The 23,157-nt window shown below is 42.4% G+C and overlaps 2 protein-coding genes across 11 annotated transcripts in view; one reads left to right on the top strand and one right to left on the bottom strand.

Annotated features, from left to right (window-relative positions):
• The window catches only part of LOC130313964 (SLAM family member 9-like), a 264,917-nt gene that overhangs the window by 60,384 nt on the left and 181,376 nt on the right, over nt 1-23,157 (top strand). The gene's annotated exons all lie outside the window — the stretch shown is intronic.
• LOC130313966 (uncharacterized) overlaps nt 1-23,157 on the bottom strand; it is a 118,652-nt gene that overhangs the window by 39,698 nt on the left and 55,797 nt on the right. For 2 of the 5 annotated variants that reach the window (XM_056552700.1, XM_056552697.1), the window contains exon 2: nt 3,713-4,009. The exons of 1 other annotated variant lie outside the window; for it this stretch is intronic. In XM_056552700.1, coding sequence (XP_056408675.1) covers nt 3,713-3,995 — 283 coding nt within the window. In that variant the 5' untranslated portion in view covers nt 3,996-4,009. Of the gene's footprint in view, nt 1-3,712; nt 4,010-15,566; nt 15,753-17,308; nt 17,565-23,157 lie in introns of all 5 variants that reach the window. 2 more of the 5 variants (XM_056552699.1, XM_056552698.1) reach the window with 2 other exon arrangements.

Raw genomic sequence — 23,157 nt, forward strand, 5'->3', positions numbered from 1 at the left:
CCCACCGCCACAGGGGTGCCGGGAAGAGCCGGTACCAACAGGCCCGGAGCGTCAAAATGGCGCTCCTGGTCCTAGGCGGTAACAGGCTGGTGTTATTTAGGCTGGGGAGGGCCAGTAACAATGGTCCTCGCCCACCCTGGTAACGTCAGGCTGTTGCTGTTTGGTTGGTATTGTGCTGAGAATGAAAATACGGGGAACCCTATGCGTTTTTTTTTTTATTTAAATAAAAAAAAAAAACGCATAGGGTTCCCCGTATTTTCATTCTCAGCACAATACCAACCAAACAGCAACAGCCTGACGTTACCAGGGTGGGCGAGAACCATTGTTACTGGCCCTCCCCAGCCTAAATAACGCCAGCCTGTTACCGCCTAGGTCCAGGAGCGCCATTTTTGACGCTCCGGGCCTGTTGGTACCGGCTCTTCCCGGCACCCCTGTGGCGGTGGGTACCGGGGTAATAATTGGGGGTTAGCGCTAGCTGTTTTTGGGGCTAGCACTAAGCCCTGGCCTAGTAATGGATTCCGTTAATAAGACAGCTTCCGCTACTAACCCTGAAAATTCAATAAAAATAAAAAAAAAACACAACACATTGGAAAAATTATTTTATTTAAAAAAACACTCCCCCACAGCCCTCGTTAACCATTTTATTAAAGGAAAAAATAAATAATCCGCCGTAATCCATCGAATCCGCAGTAATCCTCTGCATAGACGGATCTGAAAAGAGAAGAAAAAAAACACAAAAAATTGGTTATGACATTTTTGGCGCTGTCCGCTGGGGAGAGAACCCATGATGCAATGTCTACCCAAACAGGGAGCAACCAATTGGTGCAAAACTACAACTCGCAGCATGCCCAGACAGCCTTTGGCTGTCTGGGCATGCTGGGAGTTGTAGTTTAGCAACAGCTGGAGTCTCCCTGTCTGGGTAGACACTGCCAGAAGGGTCTGTTCACATTATACAAAACGTACAATGTGAACAGAGCTTCAGATTAACTAGCCTTGTTCCCTTCTGTAGCTCCGCCCCCTAATGACATCATCACTAGGGGCGGAGCCACACAAACCCAGCCCGGGACTCGAGGGAAGTAAGCTGGACTTCGTCTTCTGTATACACTGTATACAGCTATCTATAGATAGTTGTATAAAGTGTATACCGCCCAAAGGGTTAACCTACACTGTCCAGCAGTGTAAGTTAACTCTTCCCTTGCTGGGCTTGCGCATAGCGCACAGCTCAGCAAGTGGTTAAGTGAGCCAGCAATGTGTATACTGTATATACACATTGCAGGCTCACTGTAAGTTCTTGCTGGGCAGTAGATATACGATGTATACCTACGGCTCAGCGTCAGCTGTTCTCCCGGCTCTGTAGCCCTGAGAACAGCTGATCCTGACATTCACATAAGGACGATCGCAGAGGGTGTCAGGAGAAGTGACATCCGCTGGGATCTGTCCCTTACTGCAGGTACTAATACTCCCAACATGGAGCACACTCTGCTCCATGCTGGGAGCTGTAGTACCTGCATTAATAGAGACAGATCACAGCGAGTGTAACTTCTGACACCCGCTGCGATCTGTCTATTAATGCAGATACTACAGCTCCCAGCATGGAGCAGAGTGTACTCCATGTTGGGAGTGGTAGTACTTGTAGTAAAGGAAAGATCACTGCGGGTATCACTCCTGACACCGGCTGTGATCCTCCAGTATAATGTATGAATGCGGTGGCCGCTCTCCTATGGACCCCTGCATGGCCGTATATATACACATATTCCTATTTCTCACAGAGAGCTGTGATTGGCTGGAACCATCTGGCCAATCACAGCTCTGCGGGAAATATGAATATGTGTATATATACGTGAGTGCAGGGGACCCATAGAAGAGCAGCCGCCACATCTATACATTATACAAGAGGATCGCAAGGGACCCCTGCGGTCTGTCAATTAGTACAGGTAACTACTACTCCCATCATGGAAGAGTGTGTTCCATGCTGGGAGTAGTAGTACTACCTAAAAAATGTTTTAAAAAAAAGTGAAAAACACGCACACACTACATTTTTATTATTGTCGGCTCCATTTTTTGTGCTTTACCCGCTCACATAAATTGATCCCTGTTTAAAAATGAATAAACATTTCATAATAAAATAGATACATTTTGTTAGATACAATTTTTTCCATCACCACTGTATCTTTTTTATTATGATTTTTTTATGATACCCTGCGAAATTTTAATAAAAAAGGTATCTCCACTATTTATTAGGATCGCTAAAGTCCAAAAAAAGACTAAAAAGATTTACGGAATGTACCCGAATACCGAATGTATCCGAAAAAAACCAACACGAATACCCGAATACCGAAAGTATCCGAAAAATCTAAACCGAAAATATTGCCGAACCGAAAAATTTTTCCAAAACGAAACGAAATTAAACGAAAATTTTTCTAGTGCACAAGTCTACTGTCAACTCTGCGACCTTCATCCATCCAGTCCATGTCCCTAATATTTTTGCCTTATAGTTTGTCTCCCTGGTGGACAAGCTCCACAGTCTAACTTTCTCTATGTGAGTGCCCTCTCCAGTGTCCGAGTACCTTCTGCTTGTGCCCCTCTAGGGTTATGTAGCCTTAATTGGTCTATATTTTAATCTCATGTATAACCCTGTATTTACCGGCACAGATGGCTTTTCTGAACTGGCCAATCCAGGGGGCGTTTCGTGGGCAGGGAGTGGGCATGATAATCCTGGTATATTATTTACACCCGGATTTATCATGTACATAATGATTAAAAGCCATCGTCCTGCTAGCATCAGCTGTTTGCAACATTTATCATTTTGGAAAAAACAAAACCAGTTCTGTGGTTTTGGGGTTTATAATTTTGTGCACAATGCACAGAATTAGAAACGCCTTGGGATGTGCTATGTACAGCAATGTATAGCGTATGGCTGTTGCAGCATCAGAGCAGGACTCCCAACATAAAAGAGCGGCCTGTCAGCAGTATACAGAGGTGCAGAGTGGATAAAGTGGGGTATATATTTAGTGATAAATTAGAGATTTAAGAAAAATACAGTCAGGAAACCGGATGGCTAAGTGTTCTCACGCCATGTTTTTCACATGCTGCTTCTTCTTCTTTTTTTTTTTTTTTTTTTTTTTATATCACAGGGGTACCAACAGGCCCAGCACATAAAAAAAAATGGCGCTCCAGGGTATAGGTGGTAGAAAATTTGCATTATTAGGCTGTGGAGGCCAAATAATCTAATAAAATTTTAAAAAATCTGACTTTAAAGGGGTATTCCATGGGTATTTTTTTTTTTTTAAATCAACTGGTTCCAGAAAGTTAAACACATTTATAAATTACTTCTATTTAAAATCTTAATCCTTCCAGTACTTATTTGCTGCTGTATACTCCATAAGTTCTCTTCTTTTTGAATTTATTTTCAGTATGACCACAGTGCTCTCTGCTGAAACCTCTGTCCATGTCAGGATCTGTACAGAGTAGGAGCAAATCCCCTTAGCAAACCTCTCCTGCTCTGGACAGTTCCTGAAATGGACAGAGGTGTCAGCAGAGAGCACTGTGGTCAGACAGAAAAGAAAATCAAAAAGAAAATAACTTCCTGTGAAGCATATAACAGCTGATAAGTACTGGAAGGATTAAGATTTTTAAATAGAAGTGATTTATAAATCTATTTAACTTTCTGGAACCAGTTGATTAAAAAAAATAGCTTGACATGAATACATACCAGGCTCTGTCACAATAAATTCCTCCTCAATTGTTGTATCATTCAATAAGGTAGCATCAGCGATGTAGAGTCCATAATGATTTTTCGTCAGATTGTTAATGCTCAAAACTCTTCCTGAATCAAACAACTTAAATCCATCATCAATATTGCCAACCATTTTGCCATTTTTTATTTTTGCTATTAGACTTCTTTTTCCATTATTTTCATATTTCCAGGTAATATCTTTCACATGTTGGTCATAAGAAATCGTCATGTTCAAGGATGAATGTTCAACCCCAGACATGTTTAGAGGTTGTCCTACAATCAAACACACAAAATAGGATCATTTTTTTTTCATAGATTTTTAACCCCTTGATGATGAAGTAAATATTTGTTGTTTACCTCTCTGAATTAATGAAGCAATAAGTTTTACATTTTTCATAGACACATTTTTATACATTTCTTTAATCTGCTATGAGGTCTTAGTATATTTGGGAAAAATTTTATTTTTTCAAGCACCATTTCTGGACCAGATATATTGGAGATGTATACTTTCTTTCTGTATTGTCTGGATGAGTTTTGTCAAGGTTAGCAACAAGTTTTCTTCTTTTAAGCAACTTATCCAAAAATTACTGAGAGCTAATATTTTTTATGGGCCCAATGGAAAGCCATAAGGGTGAAAGCACATGATCCAGTTGTATTGCCGTCGAGTTGGATTGTGGTTGGCCATATGTAGTGGATTCTTCTGAAATGTTCTGTTAACCTTCGTTAGCAACTAATAAAAAGTAAAAGCTAACAAGTATAACAAAAATGCAGATTAACAGCAGCTTTTTAGAAGTATTCACTGCATTTCACTAACTGAAACTGCAATGCAACTGGATTGTGTATTTTCAACCTAATGAATGATAAGGAACACATGTCTATAACTCAATAAACTGATATGGCTGCTCTATAGACTAGGGTAGCACTAAGGGGGCAGCCTTACTGACTGGAGGGAACCAATTGGGCAGTGCTGCTTAATGTGGGAATGTACTACACGCTAGGGGAACTAATCGTCCAGTAATACTAACTGGGAGCACTAAGTGTGCAGCACAAAAGATGGGGCACTAAGGGTCCAGCATTACTGATTGGGGATCACTAAGGTGGCAGCCCTACATTTGGAGGAAACTAAGTGGAAATACTACTGACAAGGGACACTAAGGGGTGGCAATACAGACTAGCAGCACTTAGACTAAGCACTATAGACTTGGGGAGAACTAAGTGGGGAAGTAGTACAAACTAGGGGGCACTAAGGGGAGAGAACATTAAACAGGAGAGAGCCCTTACGTGGAAATCTTAGGTGAGTTCCTAAACTTTTTCCCCAGGACTTGACCTCTGATTGTATCACTTGTCTAGCAACATTGTATCCGTCCTATAAGCTCACTTCAGACAATGCTGCATTTTGTGAGACTGTCCAGTCTCTAGCAGCGGTATCTTTGCATAAAGAGCCAGAACTTATACATTGGATTACAAATATTCATATACAAATGGATTCATTTGAACAAAACTACTAAGAGATTAATATGCACTTTATTTTCATGGTACCCACCATCTGAACTATTAAATCAATTTCTCAAAAATATCTCAATTTTTTTCGGCTGTCTTATCAGACACTGTGGATAATTTTGACTGATTTATCGGACACTGTGGATAATTTTGGCTGTTTTAATCGGATACTGTGGACACATATTTTTTACAATTTTATGAATTTTACTATTACCTGTTGATATTAGTTACAATTGCCATATTATATTTGTATATTTATTGTGAATTTTTATTGTGTATTTGCCGACCCACAAGGGCCCTGTGAGGTTCGGCACACACTTTAATTATCATATATATTTTATTATAATAAACCTATCATCATCCGATATTCATTGACCCTGAGCCTCAATTTCCATTTTTTATTTATTGCATTTTACACCTTGGGTATAGGTATTATTTGAGTAGCTCGGGTCCCAGGAGACTAGTTGATAAGAGCCTCTCCTACTCTTTATACAACAGTTGAAATGGTGTTAGATTAAGGTGGAAGAATTACTGACTGGGGGCACTAAGGGGCAGCACTTAAGATTAAGGGGCACTAAGGGGGCAGCCCCGATGAATGGAGAAACAAAGTGGGTAGAACTACTGACTGAGGGGGCAGAACTACTGACTGAGGTCACTTTTCTCCCTCCCACACATCAGCCAACCCACCCATTGAAATACACCTGTGATCTCATAAATGCAATAGACCAGTGTATTCTGACAAGGGTGCCTCCAGCTGTTGCAAAACAGAATGATCTTCCTCCAACCCAGCAGTCCCTCCACCCATTGAGGCAAAGATTGGCTCCCTCTGATCACCTGACTAGCGATGTAATATCTCAAGCCGAACTGTAACCTGGGAAAACCTGAGACAATGCTCATTTTGTATGCTGTTAAAACTAAACCTTGGGGCAATCATAACAGAAGAATTGCTAGACCACCATGAAACACAGGTACAGACACTATATTATGAACTATACTAACTTTACAGCCCCTTTAGCATAGTCAAATAAGAAAAAAAAAATCCTGGAATACCCCTTTAAGACTTGTGTAGTTCTTTCCAGTCTGACCACAGTGCTCTCTGCTGCCACCTTTATCCTTGTCATGAACTGTCCAGAGCATGAGAAAATCCCCATAGCAAACCTCTCTAGCTCTGGAAAGTTCCTGCCATGGACAAAAGGGGCAGCAGAGAGCACTGTGGTCAGAATGGAAAGAACTACACAACTTCCTCTGGAGCATACAGCAGCTGATAAGTCCCTGATGATTTAAGATTTTTATATAGAAGTCATTTACAAATCTGTTTAACTTTCTGGCAACAGTTGATTTAATTTTTTTATCCTCTTAGGAGTGAGACCTGATGCAATCAACAACTTTTGACGTGTCTAGCTATCTAACGGGGGGTCGTATACAGTTTACAGCCTTTGCTGTATACTGTATACAGAAGATCTGACTTACCAACCATAGTGTAAACTAAGAATCTAAACCTGGGGAATCTAAACAATGGTTTAATGGATCAGCATGCAATGAAATGCATTATATACTGGTCCATTAAACTATAGTTGCTACATACCTCTCTGTTGGCACAATCCTGCGCTTCATCTCTAAAGCATACCCACGCCTCTAATGATGACATTAGGGGGCGGAGCTACATTAGAAAAGACCTGAACCAAGAAGAAGGTTGGTACATATGTGTTCTGTCCAGTCAGATTTTATCTGTACAAGAAAATAAAGTATCCAGCGCTACATGTTCTTATTAAGTACTGTATTTTTCGCCCTATAGGATGCACTGGCATATAAGACGCACCCAATTTTAAAGGTGCAAAATCTAGAAAAAAAAGATTCTGAACCCAACAGTGATCTTCAACCTGCGGACCTCCAGATGCTGCATAACTACAACTCCCAACATGCCCGGACAGCCAACGGCTGTACGGGCATGCTGGGAGTTGTAGTTTTGCAACATCTGAAGGTCCGCAGGTTGAAGACCACTGGTATAGGAGGTAGTACTCACCTGTCCCCGCCACTCCGGACCCGTCACCGCTGCCCTGGATGTCGCTCCATCGCTGTCGCCGCGTCCCCGTGGTGTCCCCGTTGCTCCGGACGTCTTCCCCGGGATCCACGCTCTCCGGCACCGTAATCACGTCGATACGCACGCCGCTCCTATTGGATGACGGGATGGCGTGCGCGAAGACGTGATGACGAGGAAGGAGAGCGCCTATCATGCAGGGGATCCCGGAACGGAGCAGACACCGAGGAGGCAGGTAAGGTCCCTCCCGGTGTCCTGTAGGCTGTTCGGGACGCCGCGATTTCACCGGGCGATCCCGAACAGCCCGACTGAGCAGCCAGGTTAGTGTCACTTTCACTTCAGACGCAGCGGTCACATTTGATCGCTGCGTCTGAAGCATTAATACAGGGCATCACCGCGATCGGTGATGTGCTGTATTAGCCGCGGGTCCCGGCCGTTGATGGCTGCCGGGACCGACCCAGATAGGTGTGTATTCACCGTATAAGACGCACCAACTTTTCCCCCCCAGTTTTGGGGAAGAAAAAGTGCGTCTTATATGGCGAAAAATACGGTAATTCTTCTGTGAATAATCAAGAGGCTGAGCACCCTGCGGGCTATCTTACTTCATCCATCAGTGCAAGCTGGTCAAATTGTTTGTTTATTGACGATTGTGTGAATTTTGAGGTTGTGTGGACCTCTGTATCTGTACCTTATCTGTATCTGTACCTTTGGATGTTCAAAATGTATTTAATGGGAAATACAGGAAATACAGGAAATTACTAAAGTAGACAGGTCAGGAGAATCAACAGGACATCTATTATTGTTGTGCATATAACTTGTGAGTCTTATCAATAATGATATAATAATAGTGATAATACTTTGCTGATTCTATGTAGACCTGAGATCTGACCAGGAATTATTGGTTATGTATAGTGGTAATGTATGCCTGACTATGTGACTAGGTGTTTCTTTGTTCCTATTTTATATTTATTGTTGTGTTCATAGTGTAATTTACAATTTATTGACAGGTTGGACCATATTAGCTAAAATTCACTGCAGCAGGTAATGCACCACACTATTTTTCCATGATATGATGGAGACTATATTGTATGTGGGCTGTTGGGATTTGAGTGCCAGAGCTGCTTTTTAGACCCTGGTGTATGTACTGTATCCAGGGCCGGATTAATGTAGGGGCGGATGGAGCTGCCGCTCCAGGCCCTTACATTAAAATAGGCCCAGTGGCCTGCACAGGTGGCCCGCATAGGCCGCCCGGACTGATGACCCGCCTCCCGTTCTGCCGCCAACACCTAACGCCGACATCTAATGCCCCCCCCCACCCCCCGCATTATAGGTTGCAAGACATGGTTTATTATATATGAGGGGGACATTATATGTGGGGGCACATGACAGAACCCCCCTGTCATGTGCCCAAATAATGCCCCCCTGTCATGTGCCCCTCATATATAATACCCCATGTCCTGTGCCCCTCACATATAATGCCCCCCTGACATGTGCCCCTCACATATAATGCCCCTGGCTGTCCTGCCCCCTCAGGGGCATTATATGTGAGGGGCACATGTCAGGGGGGCATTATATGTGAGGGGCACATGTCAGGGGGGCATTATATGTGAGGGGCACAGGACATGGGGTATTATATATGAGGGGCACATGACAGGGGGACATTATATGTGGGGGCACATGACAGGACCCCCCCCTGTCATGTGTCCATATAATGCCCCCCTGTCATGTGCCCCTCATATATAATACCTCATGTCCTGTGCCGCTCATATATAATGCCCCTCATATATAATACGCCATGTCCTGTGCCCCTCATATATAATGCCCCTCATATATAGTACCCCATGTCCATGGGGCATTATATGTGAGGGACACATGTCAGGGTGCATTATATGTGGGGGGCAAAATGACAGGGGGGCATTATATGTGGGGGCACATGACAGGGTCCCCCCTGTCATGTGCCAATATAATGCACATATAATGCCCCCCTGACATTTGCAGCTTACTTATAACACCCCCTGTCCTGTGCCCCTCACATATAATGCCCCCCTGTCATGTGCCCCCACATATAATGCCCCCCTGTCATTTGCTCCTCACATATAATGCCCCCTGACATGTGCCCCTCATATATAATGCCCCATGTCCTATGCCCCTCATATATAATGCCCCTCATATATAATACCCCATGTCCAGGGGCATAATATATGAGGGGCACATGTTAGGGGGCATTATATGTGGGGGGCAAATGACAGGGGGGCATTATATGTGGGGGGCAAATGACAGGGGGGCATTATATGTGGGGGCACATGACAGGGGCCCCCCTGTCATGTGCCAATATAATGCACATATAATGCCCCCCTGACATTTGCTGCTTACTTATAATACCCCCTGTCCTGTGCCCCTCATATATAATGCCCCATGTCCTGTGCCCCTCACATATAATGCCCCCTGAAATGTGCCCCTCATATATAATGCCCCATGTCCTGTGCCCCTCACATATAATGCCCCCTGACATGTGCCCCTTATACATAATGCCCCATGTCCTGTGCCCCTCACATATAATGCCCCCTGTCCTGCCCCCTCAGGGGGGCATTACATTTTAGGGGCACAGGACAGGGGGCACTATAAGTCAGGGATATATGTCAGGGGGCATTATATGTGCATTATATGGGCACATGACGGGGGGGGGGGGGGCTGTCCTGTGCCCCCCCCCCCACATATATAATGCCCCCTGAAATGTGCCCCTCATATATAATGCCCCATGTCCTGTACCCCTCACATATAATGCCCCCTGACATGTGCCCCTTATACATAATGCCCCATGTGCTGTCCTGTGCCCCCCACATATAATGCCCTATGTCCTGTGCCCCTCACATATAATGCCCCCTGAGGAGACAGGACAGGGGGCATTATATGTGAGGGGAACATGACAGGGTGCATTATATGCGAGGGGCACAGGACAGAGGGCATTATTATTATGTGGGGGGAACAGGACGGGTTATCATTATTATATGTGGGGGCACAGGATGGGGCATTATTACCATATATGAGGGGCACAGAGTGTTTTGCATTTCAGAGGTATGGGCCGGCATTTATCATTGTAGGTGTAAGAGAAGCATTTGTAATGCTGTAATGTGTAGGAGCACCAAATTTATTAAAAGGTAGCAGACCATTTGATAAATTTTGTGCAGGTCACATTTTCTAAAATTTCACTCTTCACATACACCAAAAAGCTAAGTCTGGGCTGGTGTAATTTTAGAGACTTTTCAGTGGTTTTGCGCATTTTTTGTGCCTTTTCACAAAAAGGTGCAGTTCATAAAACCCATCCATATTATGTGTATTGCCAAAATCAGTGAATTACAACTCAAGCGCAAAAAAGGAACAAATAAACCCTGCTTGCGCCTTTTTTGCACCATTTTTAGACACAAAAAAACAGTCTAAAGACAATTATACATGTTGGCCATAGTGTATATTATAAGGAATTTTGGGATAGTATTGTTATTATGGGCCACATAATTACGGTATTGTATTCAGAGGGTGCATGGCAAGGTTATATTCAGAGAGCACAGTATGTGGTAGTATTATATTCAAAGGGTTCAGTGTGTTGTAGTAATATACTCACTGTATACTAGTGTATGACTAAGGTCCAGCCTTAGGACCGAAACGCGTCACCTTGTCATGTTCTCCTTGTCTTTTTGGCTATTGGAATAAACATCCAGTTCCTTCATATTCGCGCAGGACATTTTGCTTTTAATATATTCAGAGGTTACGGTGTGTGGCGGTTTTATATTCAGAGGGTACAATGTGTAGTAGTATCATATTCAGAGGGTACAGTGTGTGCCAGTATTATATTCAAAGGATATGGTGTTTGGCAGTATTATAATAATTATTGTTTTCATATAGAGGAGCAGAATCCGCTGACATAGTGAGGAGACGTCTGGGCATCAAGTTCTGCTGAGTGAACATTTAGCTGAAACAAGTCCTGGCGTTATGCACCATCTGAATTAGATAAGAAAAGACTATAGAGAAGACGTCACCTGTTGTAACAGATTTTATTGTGTGTTCTCTTCACTATAGAGAAGACGTCACCTGTAGTCACTTATTTCATTGTGTATTCTCTTCACTATAGAGAAGACGTCACCTGTAGTCACTTATTTCATTGTGTATTCTCTTCACTATAGAGAAGACGTCACCTGTAGTCACTGATATCATTGTGTATTCTCCTCACTATAGAGAAGACGTCATCTGTAGTCACTGATATCATTGTACATTCTCTTCACTATAGAGAAGACGTCACATGTAGTCACTGATATCATTGTACATTCTCTTCACTATAGAGAAGACGTCACCTGTAGTCACTGATATCATTGTGTATCCTCCTCACTATAGAGAAGACGTCACCTGTAGTCACTGATATCATTGTGTATTCTCCTCACTATAGAGAAGACGTCACCTGTAATCACTGATATCACTGTGTATTCTCCTCACTATAGAGAAGACATCACCTGTAGTCACTGATATCATTGTGTATCATCCTCACTATAGAGAAGACGTCACCTGTAGTCACTGATATCATTCTGTATTCTCTTCACTATGTCCTATCAGAGCTGGAGTCACTAGTAAGTTCTGCAGTAATGAGGGGTGAAACAACAACTCCTAGCATAGCCTTACCACATACTTAAGGTCATGCTGGGAGCTGTAATTTTAAATGGTAAAAACTTTTTTAGCACTTTCCCATTCTGTGGCAGTTGGTATATTTGATTATTATACTGGAAATAATTTTCTGCAACATGCTACAGTGCGGGCATCACAACATGCTACAGCGTGGGCATCACAACATGCTACAGCGCGGGCATCACAACATGCTACAGCGCGGCCATCACAACATGCTACAGCGCGGGCATCACAACATGCTACAGCGCGGGCATCACAACATGCTACAGCGCGGGCATCACAACATGCTACAGCGCGGGCATCACAACATGCTACAGCGCGGGCATCACAACATGCTACAGCGCGGGCATCACAACATGCTACAGCGCGGGCATCACAACATGCTACAGCGCGGGCATCACAACATGCTACAGCGCGGGCATCACAACATGCTACAGCGCGGGCATCACAACATGCTAAAAAATCAGGGCCTATATCCCTTAATGTTATGTTTTTGCAAATATTCATCCAGTTGCTGTTTAAACGTCTTTACAGACTCTAATAAGATCATATCTTCAGGCAGAGGATTCCACATCCTTATTGTTCTTAGTGTAAAAAACCCTTTCCTTTGCCTTAGACAAAATCTCCTTTCTTCCAGTATAAAAGTTGCTGAGTTGCCCCTAGCAACCAATCAGATCACTTCTTTCATTTTTGAAAAAGCCTTTGGAAAATGAAAGAAGCGATCTGATTCGTTGCTATGGTTAACTCAGCAATTTTTCCTCTGGACACTAACATATTTTCAGCTATCCTGGTAATTTAATGTACATAAAACATGTGACAGATGCGCTTTATTTGTGTTAAGAAAAATTACTTTGTGTTGCATTTTCATTTTATATATTCCGATAAAAAGGCCCATCAAAATCTTCAGCACCAGGCCCATGATGCTCTTAATCCGGCCCTGACTGTATCTAATATTGTTTGGCCCTTGTACTGTATATTTCTACTATTTGGTAAATAAATGTCTATTATTCAGAGATTAGTTATTATATATGCAATATGTTAGGTTTTATGATGGGGTAAGGTATTTGGGAGTCAAGGCTGATGTATCTATGGGTGGAGATTTAACCCCTTCAAGGGATTCTCCACTGCCCTGCCTTCCGGAGCTCCGCTCGCAGCGTTCAGAAGTTTATTACTCTGAACACTGTGTGGGGGTTTCCATGTTCGAGGCCGCCCCCTCGTGACATCACGCCTACTCCCTCGTGACGTCACGCCCACCCCCTCGTGACGTCACTCCCGCCCCCTTAACGAAAGTCTATGGGAAGGGGGTGTGACAGTGGTGGCGCCCCCTTCCCATAGACTTTCGTTGAGGGGGCGGGCGTCACAAGAGGGTGGCCTCGAATACGGAAGCCCGCACACAGTGTTCGGCAATCAAGCGCAATGAGTTTCATAAATTGTGGGCAAATATAGTAATCTCCTCATACCTCCACTCTTTGAAAAATGAAATGGATGATTTAGAGCATCTTGCTACGTGCAGTCCGAGATGGCTTATATTTGCGTAAAAAATATGGTCATTGCGCAAGATTTCAGAAAAAATGAAAAAAAAAACAGCTTGCGCAAAATTCTTCGCAAAATGTTTAACACAAAACAGGGGTAAAATCTTTGATACATGTCCCCCAATGTGTGTGTGTGTGTTTGTATGTATGTACGTGTGTATGTGTGTGTGTGTGTGTGTGTGTGTGTGTGTGTGTGTGTATGTATGTATGTATGTATGTATGTTCCAGCATCACGTCCAAATGGCTAAAGATATTAACATGAAACTTGGCACACATGTTACTTATATGACAACAACAAACATATGATAGGTGATTTAACCCTTACTCACCCCCATTTGCCAGGGTCGGGGTTTTTGTTTAAAGTCCCATACAAGTCTATGGGAAGTATATGTTACTGCATAACTTCGAAATGGCTCGAGATATTTTGATAAAACTTGGTCACATGTTACTTATATGTCCACTAAAAATATAGTATAGTTAATTTAACCCTTAACTACCCCATTTGTGAGGGCTGGGGTTTTTGTTTAACCCCTTAAGGACCAGGCACGCATGAGTACGTCCCAGCGCCCTGGGTCTTAAGAACTATGCACGTACTCATACGTCCTGGCGAATTTCGCATCCCGCCGTGCGCTGGGCGGTTTTGGCCAGGCCCAATGAATGGTACACCATTGATGCAGCGGAAATGAGGACATTTTGGGGCCTCTCGCTGCATATGGGCCTGGGCAAAAAACCAAGTGCTCGTCATTACTGGAGCGGGGACATCCTCTATCAGACCCCGCTTTACAGTATGGCGATGACACTGAGGCGGTTCAAGGCCATTCATTATGCAGATAATGCAGTGCACTTTAGGTCCACTTATGGGGTACCTCCATACTCAGAAGAGATGGGGTTACACATTTTGGGGGGTATTTTCTGCTATTAACCCTTGCAAAAATGTGAAGTTTGGGGGGAAACACACATTTTAGTGAAAAAAAATTTGTCGACAAAAAAGTCGTGAAACCCCTGTGGGATATTAAGGCTCACTTTATTCCTTGTTACGTTCCTCAATGGGTCTAGTTTCCAAAATGGTATGCCATGTGGGGGGGGTTTGCTGTTCTGGCACCATAGGGGCTTCCTAAATGCGACATGCCCCCCAAAAACCATTTCAGAAAAACGTACTCTCCAAAATCCCCTTGTCGCTCCTTCGCTTCTGAGCCCTCTACTGCGCCCGCTGAACACTTTACATAGACATATGTCCTTACTCGAGAGAAATTGAGCTACACATACAAGTATACATTTTCTCCTTTTACCACATGTAAAAATTCAACAATTGGGTCTACAAGAACATGCGAGTGTAAAAAATGAAGATTGTGAATTTTCTCATTCACTTTGCTGCTATTCCTGTGAAACACCTAAAGGGTTAAAACGCTGACTGAATGTCATTTTGAATACTTTGGGGGGGGTGCAGTTTTTATAATGGGGTCTTTTATGGGGTATTTCTAATATGGAGACCCTTCAAATCTACTTCAAACCTGAACTGGTCCCTGAAAAATAGTGAGTTTGAAAATGTGAAAAATTGGAAAATTGCTGCTGAACTTTGAAACCCTCTGGTGTCTTCCAAAAGTAAAAACTTGACAAATTTATGATGCAAACATAAAGTAGACATATTGTATATGTGGATCAAAATTTTTTTATTTGGAATATCATTTTCCGTACAAGCAGAGAGCTTCAAAGTTAGAAAAATGCAAAATGTTCTATTTTGTCATCAATTTTTTTGATTTTTCACCAAGAAAGGATGCAAGTTACCACAAAAATTTACCACCAGGTTAAAGTAAAATATGTCACAAAAAAAAACAATCTCAGAATCAGAATGATAACTAAAAGCATTCCAGAGTTATTAATGTTTAAAGTGACAGTGGTCAGATATTCAAAAAACGCTCTGGTCCTAAGGTGTAAAATGGCCTGGTCCTTAAGGGGTTAAATATGCAAATATGCAAATATACAGGAAATGTGTGTTCCCACATAACTTCTTGAGATATTTCAATAATACCTGGTACACATATTACTTATATGTCAAATAAAAATATATGATAGTTAAATTAAGCCTTACCTACACTCTTCTATAAAAGATGGGTTTTTGTTTCAAGTCCCATGCAAGTATATCGGACTTCCAGTACCTTACTCCACAAGCTGCGTTCTGCATCTCCTGGTGAATGTGCAAATCACGCCCAGTCCCACAAAGTCATGTCCCCTTCTATTTTCAGCTTACAATATCTTCATCACAAATCAGTCCCACCTGAGCACAGGATATAAGGATTGGACATAAGGACGGGGTATGAGGACAGCATATGAGGACGGGATATGAGGATGGGATATGAGGTTGGGATAGGAGGGAGGGATAGGAGGACAGATATGAAGGTGGGATATTAGAACTGGATATGAGAATGGGATATGAGGACTAGATATGAGGACGGGATATGAGGTCAGGATATGGGGACGGAATATGGGGATTGGGCTATGAGGACATTATATGAGGACGGAATATGAGGAAGGGATATGAGGTCGGAGTATGAGGACATGATATGAGGACGGGATATGAGGACGGGAAATGAGGACGGGATAGGAGGTCAGGATAGGAGGACAGGATATGAGGACGGGATATGAGGTTGAGATATGAGGACGGGCTATGAGGACGGGATATGGGGTTTGGATATGAAAATGGGATATGAAGTCAAAAGCTTCCTCCTTTGTTGCTTTTCCTCCCCAACAAGGATTAGGAAGGAAAAACCGGGGTACTCAGCTAGTATCTAATATTTTAAGGCTTTCACACTCCCGTGTGACAGATGTCAGGGAACACAGGGAGATTAGCGGGCGAAAAATACATCATGCAACGTCTTTTTCTCCTGCTACTCCCATCAAAAAACCACAGCGCCCGACAGACTCCATAATAGTAAATGGGATCTGTCAGGACCCGTTGTTGCCCATTGTGCACTGTCCAGAAAACGGACATTAAAAGGACAAAAAAAAGTGGGCACAATGGCAGCGTGAAAGCAGGAAAGGGGCCTAATACAGACTAGATATGTGTAATTTTTTTAGTTACAAATTTGTTTTTGTATATTTGGATCGAACACATAGGCAGAATGAATTTTTGCATTCCATTCCGAAAAAAACTAAAGCCCAAATGAAATATTAATGAAAGCCGAAATGACAAACATCCAAATGATGCAGATAATTTTTACAAATTAGATTTTTTTGAATTGTCTGTCAGAAGGGCAGAGGTCAGTTCATCGTCACATGTTAATTCTTAGCCAATCAACTTATCCCTATTGATCCGTACTGTATTCCAGTAAGGGAGGCTGTCTAACTAAAAAAGAGTTCTCACCTGCACACCTCCTCTCCTGCATCTTTCCAAACAAAAACCACTTCTTCATTCACGTGACGACGCCTGAGGCCGAAATCAGGCGAAAAATTTCCACTTTACAATAATCAATCATTCCGAATAATGGAAAAAAATTCAAGCAACAAAATGAAGCTAAATGAAAAACAATAGTCCGAATACTGAATCTATCCAAAAAAGATAAAGTCGTACGAAATATCATATGCAAAAGAACTGCCAAACCAAAAAAATGCAGTTAACAAAACATAACGAAAAGAAATGAAAAATTTAGGTTGTGCACGTCTAATACAGACCACCTATACTAAACCAATAGCCATAATAGCTAAATAAACCAATTCATCAGACAATGACAAAAACATATTATAAATGCTCAAAATAAATAATATTTACACTAACAGAGAAAAAATAACATACTAAGTAATGTTATTAATAAAAAAAAAATCACAATATCAGACCTGTTATTTAGACCTATCGGTGATCATGTTCTAAGTTTGATTATCCAGAACGTCTCCCGTGCTAGAAGGTTCCGTCTCCAATCGCCCTCCCAGGAAGGGATTGAAATCATTCGCAGGGAGGATACACTCCCATTGCATGAAGCACACAAATGCTTTGAAGATCCAGATATCGCTATAGTCTGGATAGTATCCAAGAACTGTGAGTCTGTTACATGTTCTTAAATTCTTTAAATCTTCAGATAGTTGAACCCACATACTGTAAATTACATGTAATATAGTAAATACAGTAAATTAAATAATCGGACTCACATGATATATAAGATTTAATGTGATATGTCTTCACATTTGTTCTGATTTAATCTGCTGTGCTTTCATCATATAGCAACATGTTGATTATTAACCACATTTTTTATTTTTCCTTTCACTGGTGCCAGAAAGTTAAACAGATATGTAAATTACTTCTATTAAAAAAAACCTTAATCCTTCCAGTACTTATTAGCTGCTGAATACTGCAGAATAAATTATTTTCCTTTGGGTACACAGAGCTCTCTGCTGACATCATGACCACAGTGCTCTCTGCTGACATGCTCCATAGAGTAGTAACGTAAGTGATCCAATGGTGAGGTAATTATATGAATGAAATGCTCACCCTGGGGGGTTGTGCAACTTCATACACAACAATGATGTAAACGTAGAAATAGGCGAAGTCGCCTGCTGCCCTCCGGTAAATATCAGGCAAAGGAATAAAAGGCTTCAGAGGGAACCCGGCTCAATGGCGCTGAACGACCACAACAGGTGAAGGATTAAAATGATTAATTTGTCCAGAATGCAACGCGTTTCACTGTGCATGCGCAGCTTCATCAGGCAACAAATTAGGAACTGTCCAGAGTAGCATATGTTTGCTATGGGGATTTTCTCCTACTCTGGACAGTTGTTAAAATGGACAGAGGTGTCAGCAGAGAGCACTGTGGTCATCATGTCAGCAGAGAGCACTGTGTTCTAAAAAGAAAATAATTTCCTCTGTAGTATTTGTTAATAGAAGTAATTAAAAAATATGTTTAACTTTCTGGTACCAGTTGATAAAAAACAAAAAAAAGTTTTCCACCGGAGTACCCCTTTAAGTGCTCCCTGAATCCTTGAATTGTACGGCATCTAACCTAATGTGAGTGAATGGGGCTGTGCTGCAAACTGAAAGGGGCTGTGACTGTGGCCTGATAAACGTGATAATTCTATCCATGACAGATTTATGGCTGTGGCAATTTGGGAGTCGTGATGTGACTCTATTTACATGCATTAACTGAGGTTTAGCATGATTCAAGGAAGCAACAGAGGGGTAACTACCAAACATTGGGCACCAGACCAGTGACTCAGAGTCACATATCCTTGGGATAGGGAATAATTCAAGTAACAGATTGGTAGGAATTGACAACTGGGACCCCAAGATCCGAAACACCCCCATCATGAAAACAGATTCCTTGATCCCCAGGTGAATAGAACAGTAGTGCACATGACCTCCAACCACTCCGTTTATTCACAATGGGACTTTCATGCATTGATGGATTCAGTGATTAGTGATGTTCATAAGTTCCAAAGACAATGAATGGAGCAGCAGATGATCTAGTGTTTTACTGTTTTATTCACCTGGAGGACAAGGCATCTATGTCCTCATGATTGGGAAAGTCCCAGTCAGGGGCGTAACTAGAAAAGGCAGCCCCCCTCTTTGCTGCTCCCTATGACCTCCCTCATATATACTGTTCCCTATGACCTCCCATAAACACTGCTTCCTATAGACTGCTCTCTATGACCTTGTCACACAATGACAAAGTAAGAGGTAGGTGGAATGTCCTTAAAAATGGTTTCAGGAATTTAGCAAACAAGCTCAAGGCAAGGACCTCCAAGGTAGAATTTTCTAAAATATAACCTACACCATGTGCCACTTTAGAGAGGCAACTGAAGATTAGTGTAGTAAACAAGTGGCTCAGAAGCTGGTGTAAGGAAATGTTTGGGTTCATGGAAAACTGAGCTGACTTCACTGTCAGATACAGGCTCTACCATAGAGACGGGCTGCACCTCATTGAGAATGGTGGCGCTGTGCTTGGGACGAAGACGGCCAGAAGGGTGAAGGAGTGTTTAACTAGGGACTGGAGGAGAGAAATTACAATTTACAAGGGGAAGACAGTGTAGATAGAGAGAAGGGAAAAGGTAATGAAATTAGGGGTGGAGTGGAGGTAGGGGTTACAACAGTCATAAGTGATCAGAAGAAAGAAAATAGGAAAGAAAACGTTAAGTACATATATTCTAATGCCAGAAGCCCCAATAATAAGATGGAGGTACTGGAACTATTAATGTTGGAAGAAGACTATAGTGTAGTGGGGATAAATGAGACATGGCTGCAGGCAAGCTATAACTGTGCGGTTAAAGTAGAGAGTTACATTTTGTTCAGAAATGACTATGTAAGAAAGGGGAGGGTTTTGCTTATATTTAAAATCCTGTCCTAGGCCCATTCTGCCCAAGGACATAGGTGAGGAAAATGATTAAATGGAGTCTCTACTGGTGGAAATAAGGGGAGAGGGTAAGAACAATAAATTACTGATTACTGTGGTTATTTTGTTTGGAGAAAATACATATTAGGGGCAATATGATCACAATGTACAAAAACATGAATGGACAGTACAGAGATCTTTCTAGTGATTTTTTTTATACTTAGGCCGGTAACATCTAGGGGAAAGAAGGTTTCACCATCATCACAGACAGAGATTCTTTACTGTAAAAGCAGTGAGACTATGGAACTCTCTGCCACATGATGTTGTGATGTCTGACTCAATAAGCAAGTTCAAGGGGGGGGGGGGGTCTGGATGTTTTTCTGGTAAAATATAATATTACATGTTATGGATACTAGATTTATGTGGATAGAATGTTGATCCAGGGATTTAATTATGATTCCGATACTGGAGTTGGGAAGGAATTTTTTCTCTGTCATGGGGCAATTGGCATCAGCCTCATCAGGTTTTTTCCTTCCTCTGGATCAACACATGTAACTATGTACACTGATTTTGGGTCCTGCACACAACCCTATTGTGAACCTCCCAGCAATAAAATATACAACCAACACCAGCTGACCATACCAGTGTGAGGGGGGTGCCTTAAAATATAACTTTTATTTAATCATCTAAAAATACACATAAAGAAAAATGTAAGTGTTGTGCCGAAAATTATATTGTGGAAAGCAAACCTGTACATAGACTGGTAAAATGCCACAATTAATCTCAACTGGAATGCAATGATTGGATTATGCACCTCATGGGTACCCCAAAAATGTACTCATCCTCATAGGTCCTCCCAACACATTTCTATCGCAAGTAACTGCAACATCATTAGGGGAGCGCCCTTAGGTATAGAGCAATTAATCAGAACCTTCAGAGATATTTCTACTCTAACAGATCCCTATGATAGTGTAGTAACAATGCCTCTTTTAAATCACCATATCATTCTAGTATTTTAACATATTGCATCATCACCCTATCATTGTAGCATTATCGCCATATCATTATAGCCTTATAGCATCATGGCAGTAGCGAATATTCAACTCCCAGTTCCAGTCCTGGGTCATTCACTGTACATGACCCCAAGTGCTGGACATCGATTAGCAGATCCTGTTTCAGGGAAAACAACAGCGCGCTCCGGCAGTGGCAGAACGGAAGGCTGTAAATATCAGACTCATGGTGCTTTTGTGTATTCTTGCCTTGTGCTTATTGTGGTAAAAAAAGAAACTGTTTCTCCTTAGGTCTTTCATTAGAAATTCTGTATATGCAAAGTAACTTTCTACTAGATGTGTGGAGTCCTCTCACAAGCCTCTTTCTATGTGTGTCCCCTCTCTCAACCACCTGGGAACAATTATTTGGTCCTGGTTAAGAACTTTGCACTGAATGCTGCAGGCTGATTCACATCCTGCTTAGAGGCTATTCCATCTTGGACAGTACGGACATTGATGAAGAAGAGGACTAAAGCCCCTCTGCCTCCCCTACCTCCACATATGTTTGCCTAGTAGTTTGGCCCTGTGATCCGCCCCTCCCTACCCCCATGAATCTCATGCCCCTCCCCGATCACAGACTGTAATGTGTTTTTGGTTTTCAACTTTGTTTCTTCGATAACGAGTGATGGAGCGGAGGGTTAGAGTAGCACATGGTACGGTGTATAGCCTGTGGAAACTGTGCTGTATATTGTACTGTCATGCTTTGTGTGATTGTAATTTATTGTATGATTTGTAATGATGACTGAATGATGAATAAAGCTCTTTCAATACCTTTTCTTGCACTTATATACATTTTTTACTTGTTCTTTATTTTACAGAATGAAGGTAGCATGTTCCCTGTTTTATGGCACCAATATTTCTTGATTTACATGAAAGTATTGGTTATATTGGATCTTGTTTAAATTTACCCTTGTATACACTTTGTATTTAACTTTTAGTTTATGAACTGTTTGTTATTTACAAAAAAGCAAATGTTAATATTTTACTGTTTTCTGAATGCACATTTCTGATTTGCAAGCCAGAATTTCTCCCTAAAGGAAAAGTTATAGAGCAGGGTGATGTCTGGCTAGCAAAGATCCCCTTGACATAAGACTTATGTTTCTCCTTGAGAAGAGCACCAAAAACATATGAAAACTATGGGTGCCCATATACCTTATGCTAAACTATGTCTGGCTGTGGCTTAACTCTCCCCATGGAGGAAACACAAACATTCAGCTGTGCTGAAAATGTTTGTGCATAGGAAAGTTGGACATTTGCTCAATAGCAATATAAAGTGTATGGTCACATTTATAGTCCCTTCATACTGGTAATAAAAATATGTAAAGTAGAGCATATTCTGTAAACATTCTATACTACATGTTAGTAAAGTTTAGAAGAGAAAAGCTGTTTAAGGATCTGTATACTTCATCCCCTGCAAATGATTCATGGGCACCTCACCTTTGGTGTTGTCAAATATCAGCTTAACCCCTTAACCTCTTAAGGACCCTTGACATACACGTACGTCATGACACCCTGGTACTTAAGGACCCATGATGTACGCGTATGTCATGGAGAATTCCGGTCCCTGACGCACGCCGAGTGGGGACCGGACCGGAATGCCTGCTGAAATTATTCAGAAGGCATCCCGTGCAAACGCCCAGGGGGGTCATCAGACCCCCCCATGTCGGCGATCGCGGCAACTCGCAAGTGAATTCACACTTGCGATTCCGGATCATTACGGGTCTTTGGTGACCCGGTGACCCGGACTATAAGGGGGATCGCGGTTGTCTAAGACACAGACGATACCCCTGAAGGGATAGGAGTGAGGTGTCAGGGGTGCCACCCCTCCTATCTCAGCTATTGGTCGTATAGACGTGATGACCAATAGCAGATAGGGGGCGGGGGGGTTACTTTGGTTTCCCCACTCTGCCCACCCACAATAGGCGGAGTAGGACGGGGAAACCGACAGGGACCGGCGCCGAAGGTCACTTACCGATCTGCGGAGGCTGCGGGTGTTGGTGATTGGCAGGTGGCGATGTTGTGCGGCTGGCTCCCTGGATCCTACGGAAGCCGGTGAGTTGCCTAGCAACATCTGGAGGTCTACAGTTTGAGACCATTATACAGTGGTCTCTAAACAGTAGCCCTCCAGATGTTGCAAAACTACAACTACCAGCATGCCCGGACAGCTGTTTGGGCATGCTGGGAGTTGTAGTTTTGCAACAGCTGGAGGTCTACAATTTAGAGACCACTGCACAGTGAACTCCAAACTGTAGCCCTCTAGATCTTGCAAAACTACAACTCCTAGCATGCCCACACAGCAGTTTGCTGTCTGGGCATG

The sequence above is a fragment of the Hyla sarda genome, unplaced genomic scaffold, assembly GCF_029499605.1.
Source record: "Hyla sarda isolate aHylSar1 unplaced genomic scaffold, aHylSar1.hap1 scaffold_18, whole genome shotgun sequence".
NCBI lineage: Eukaryota > Metazoa > Chordata > Amphibia > Anura > Hylidae > Hyla > Hyla sarda.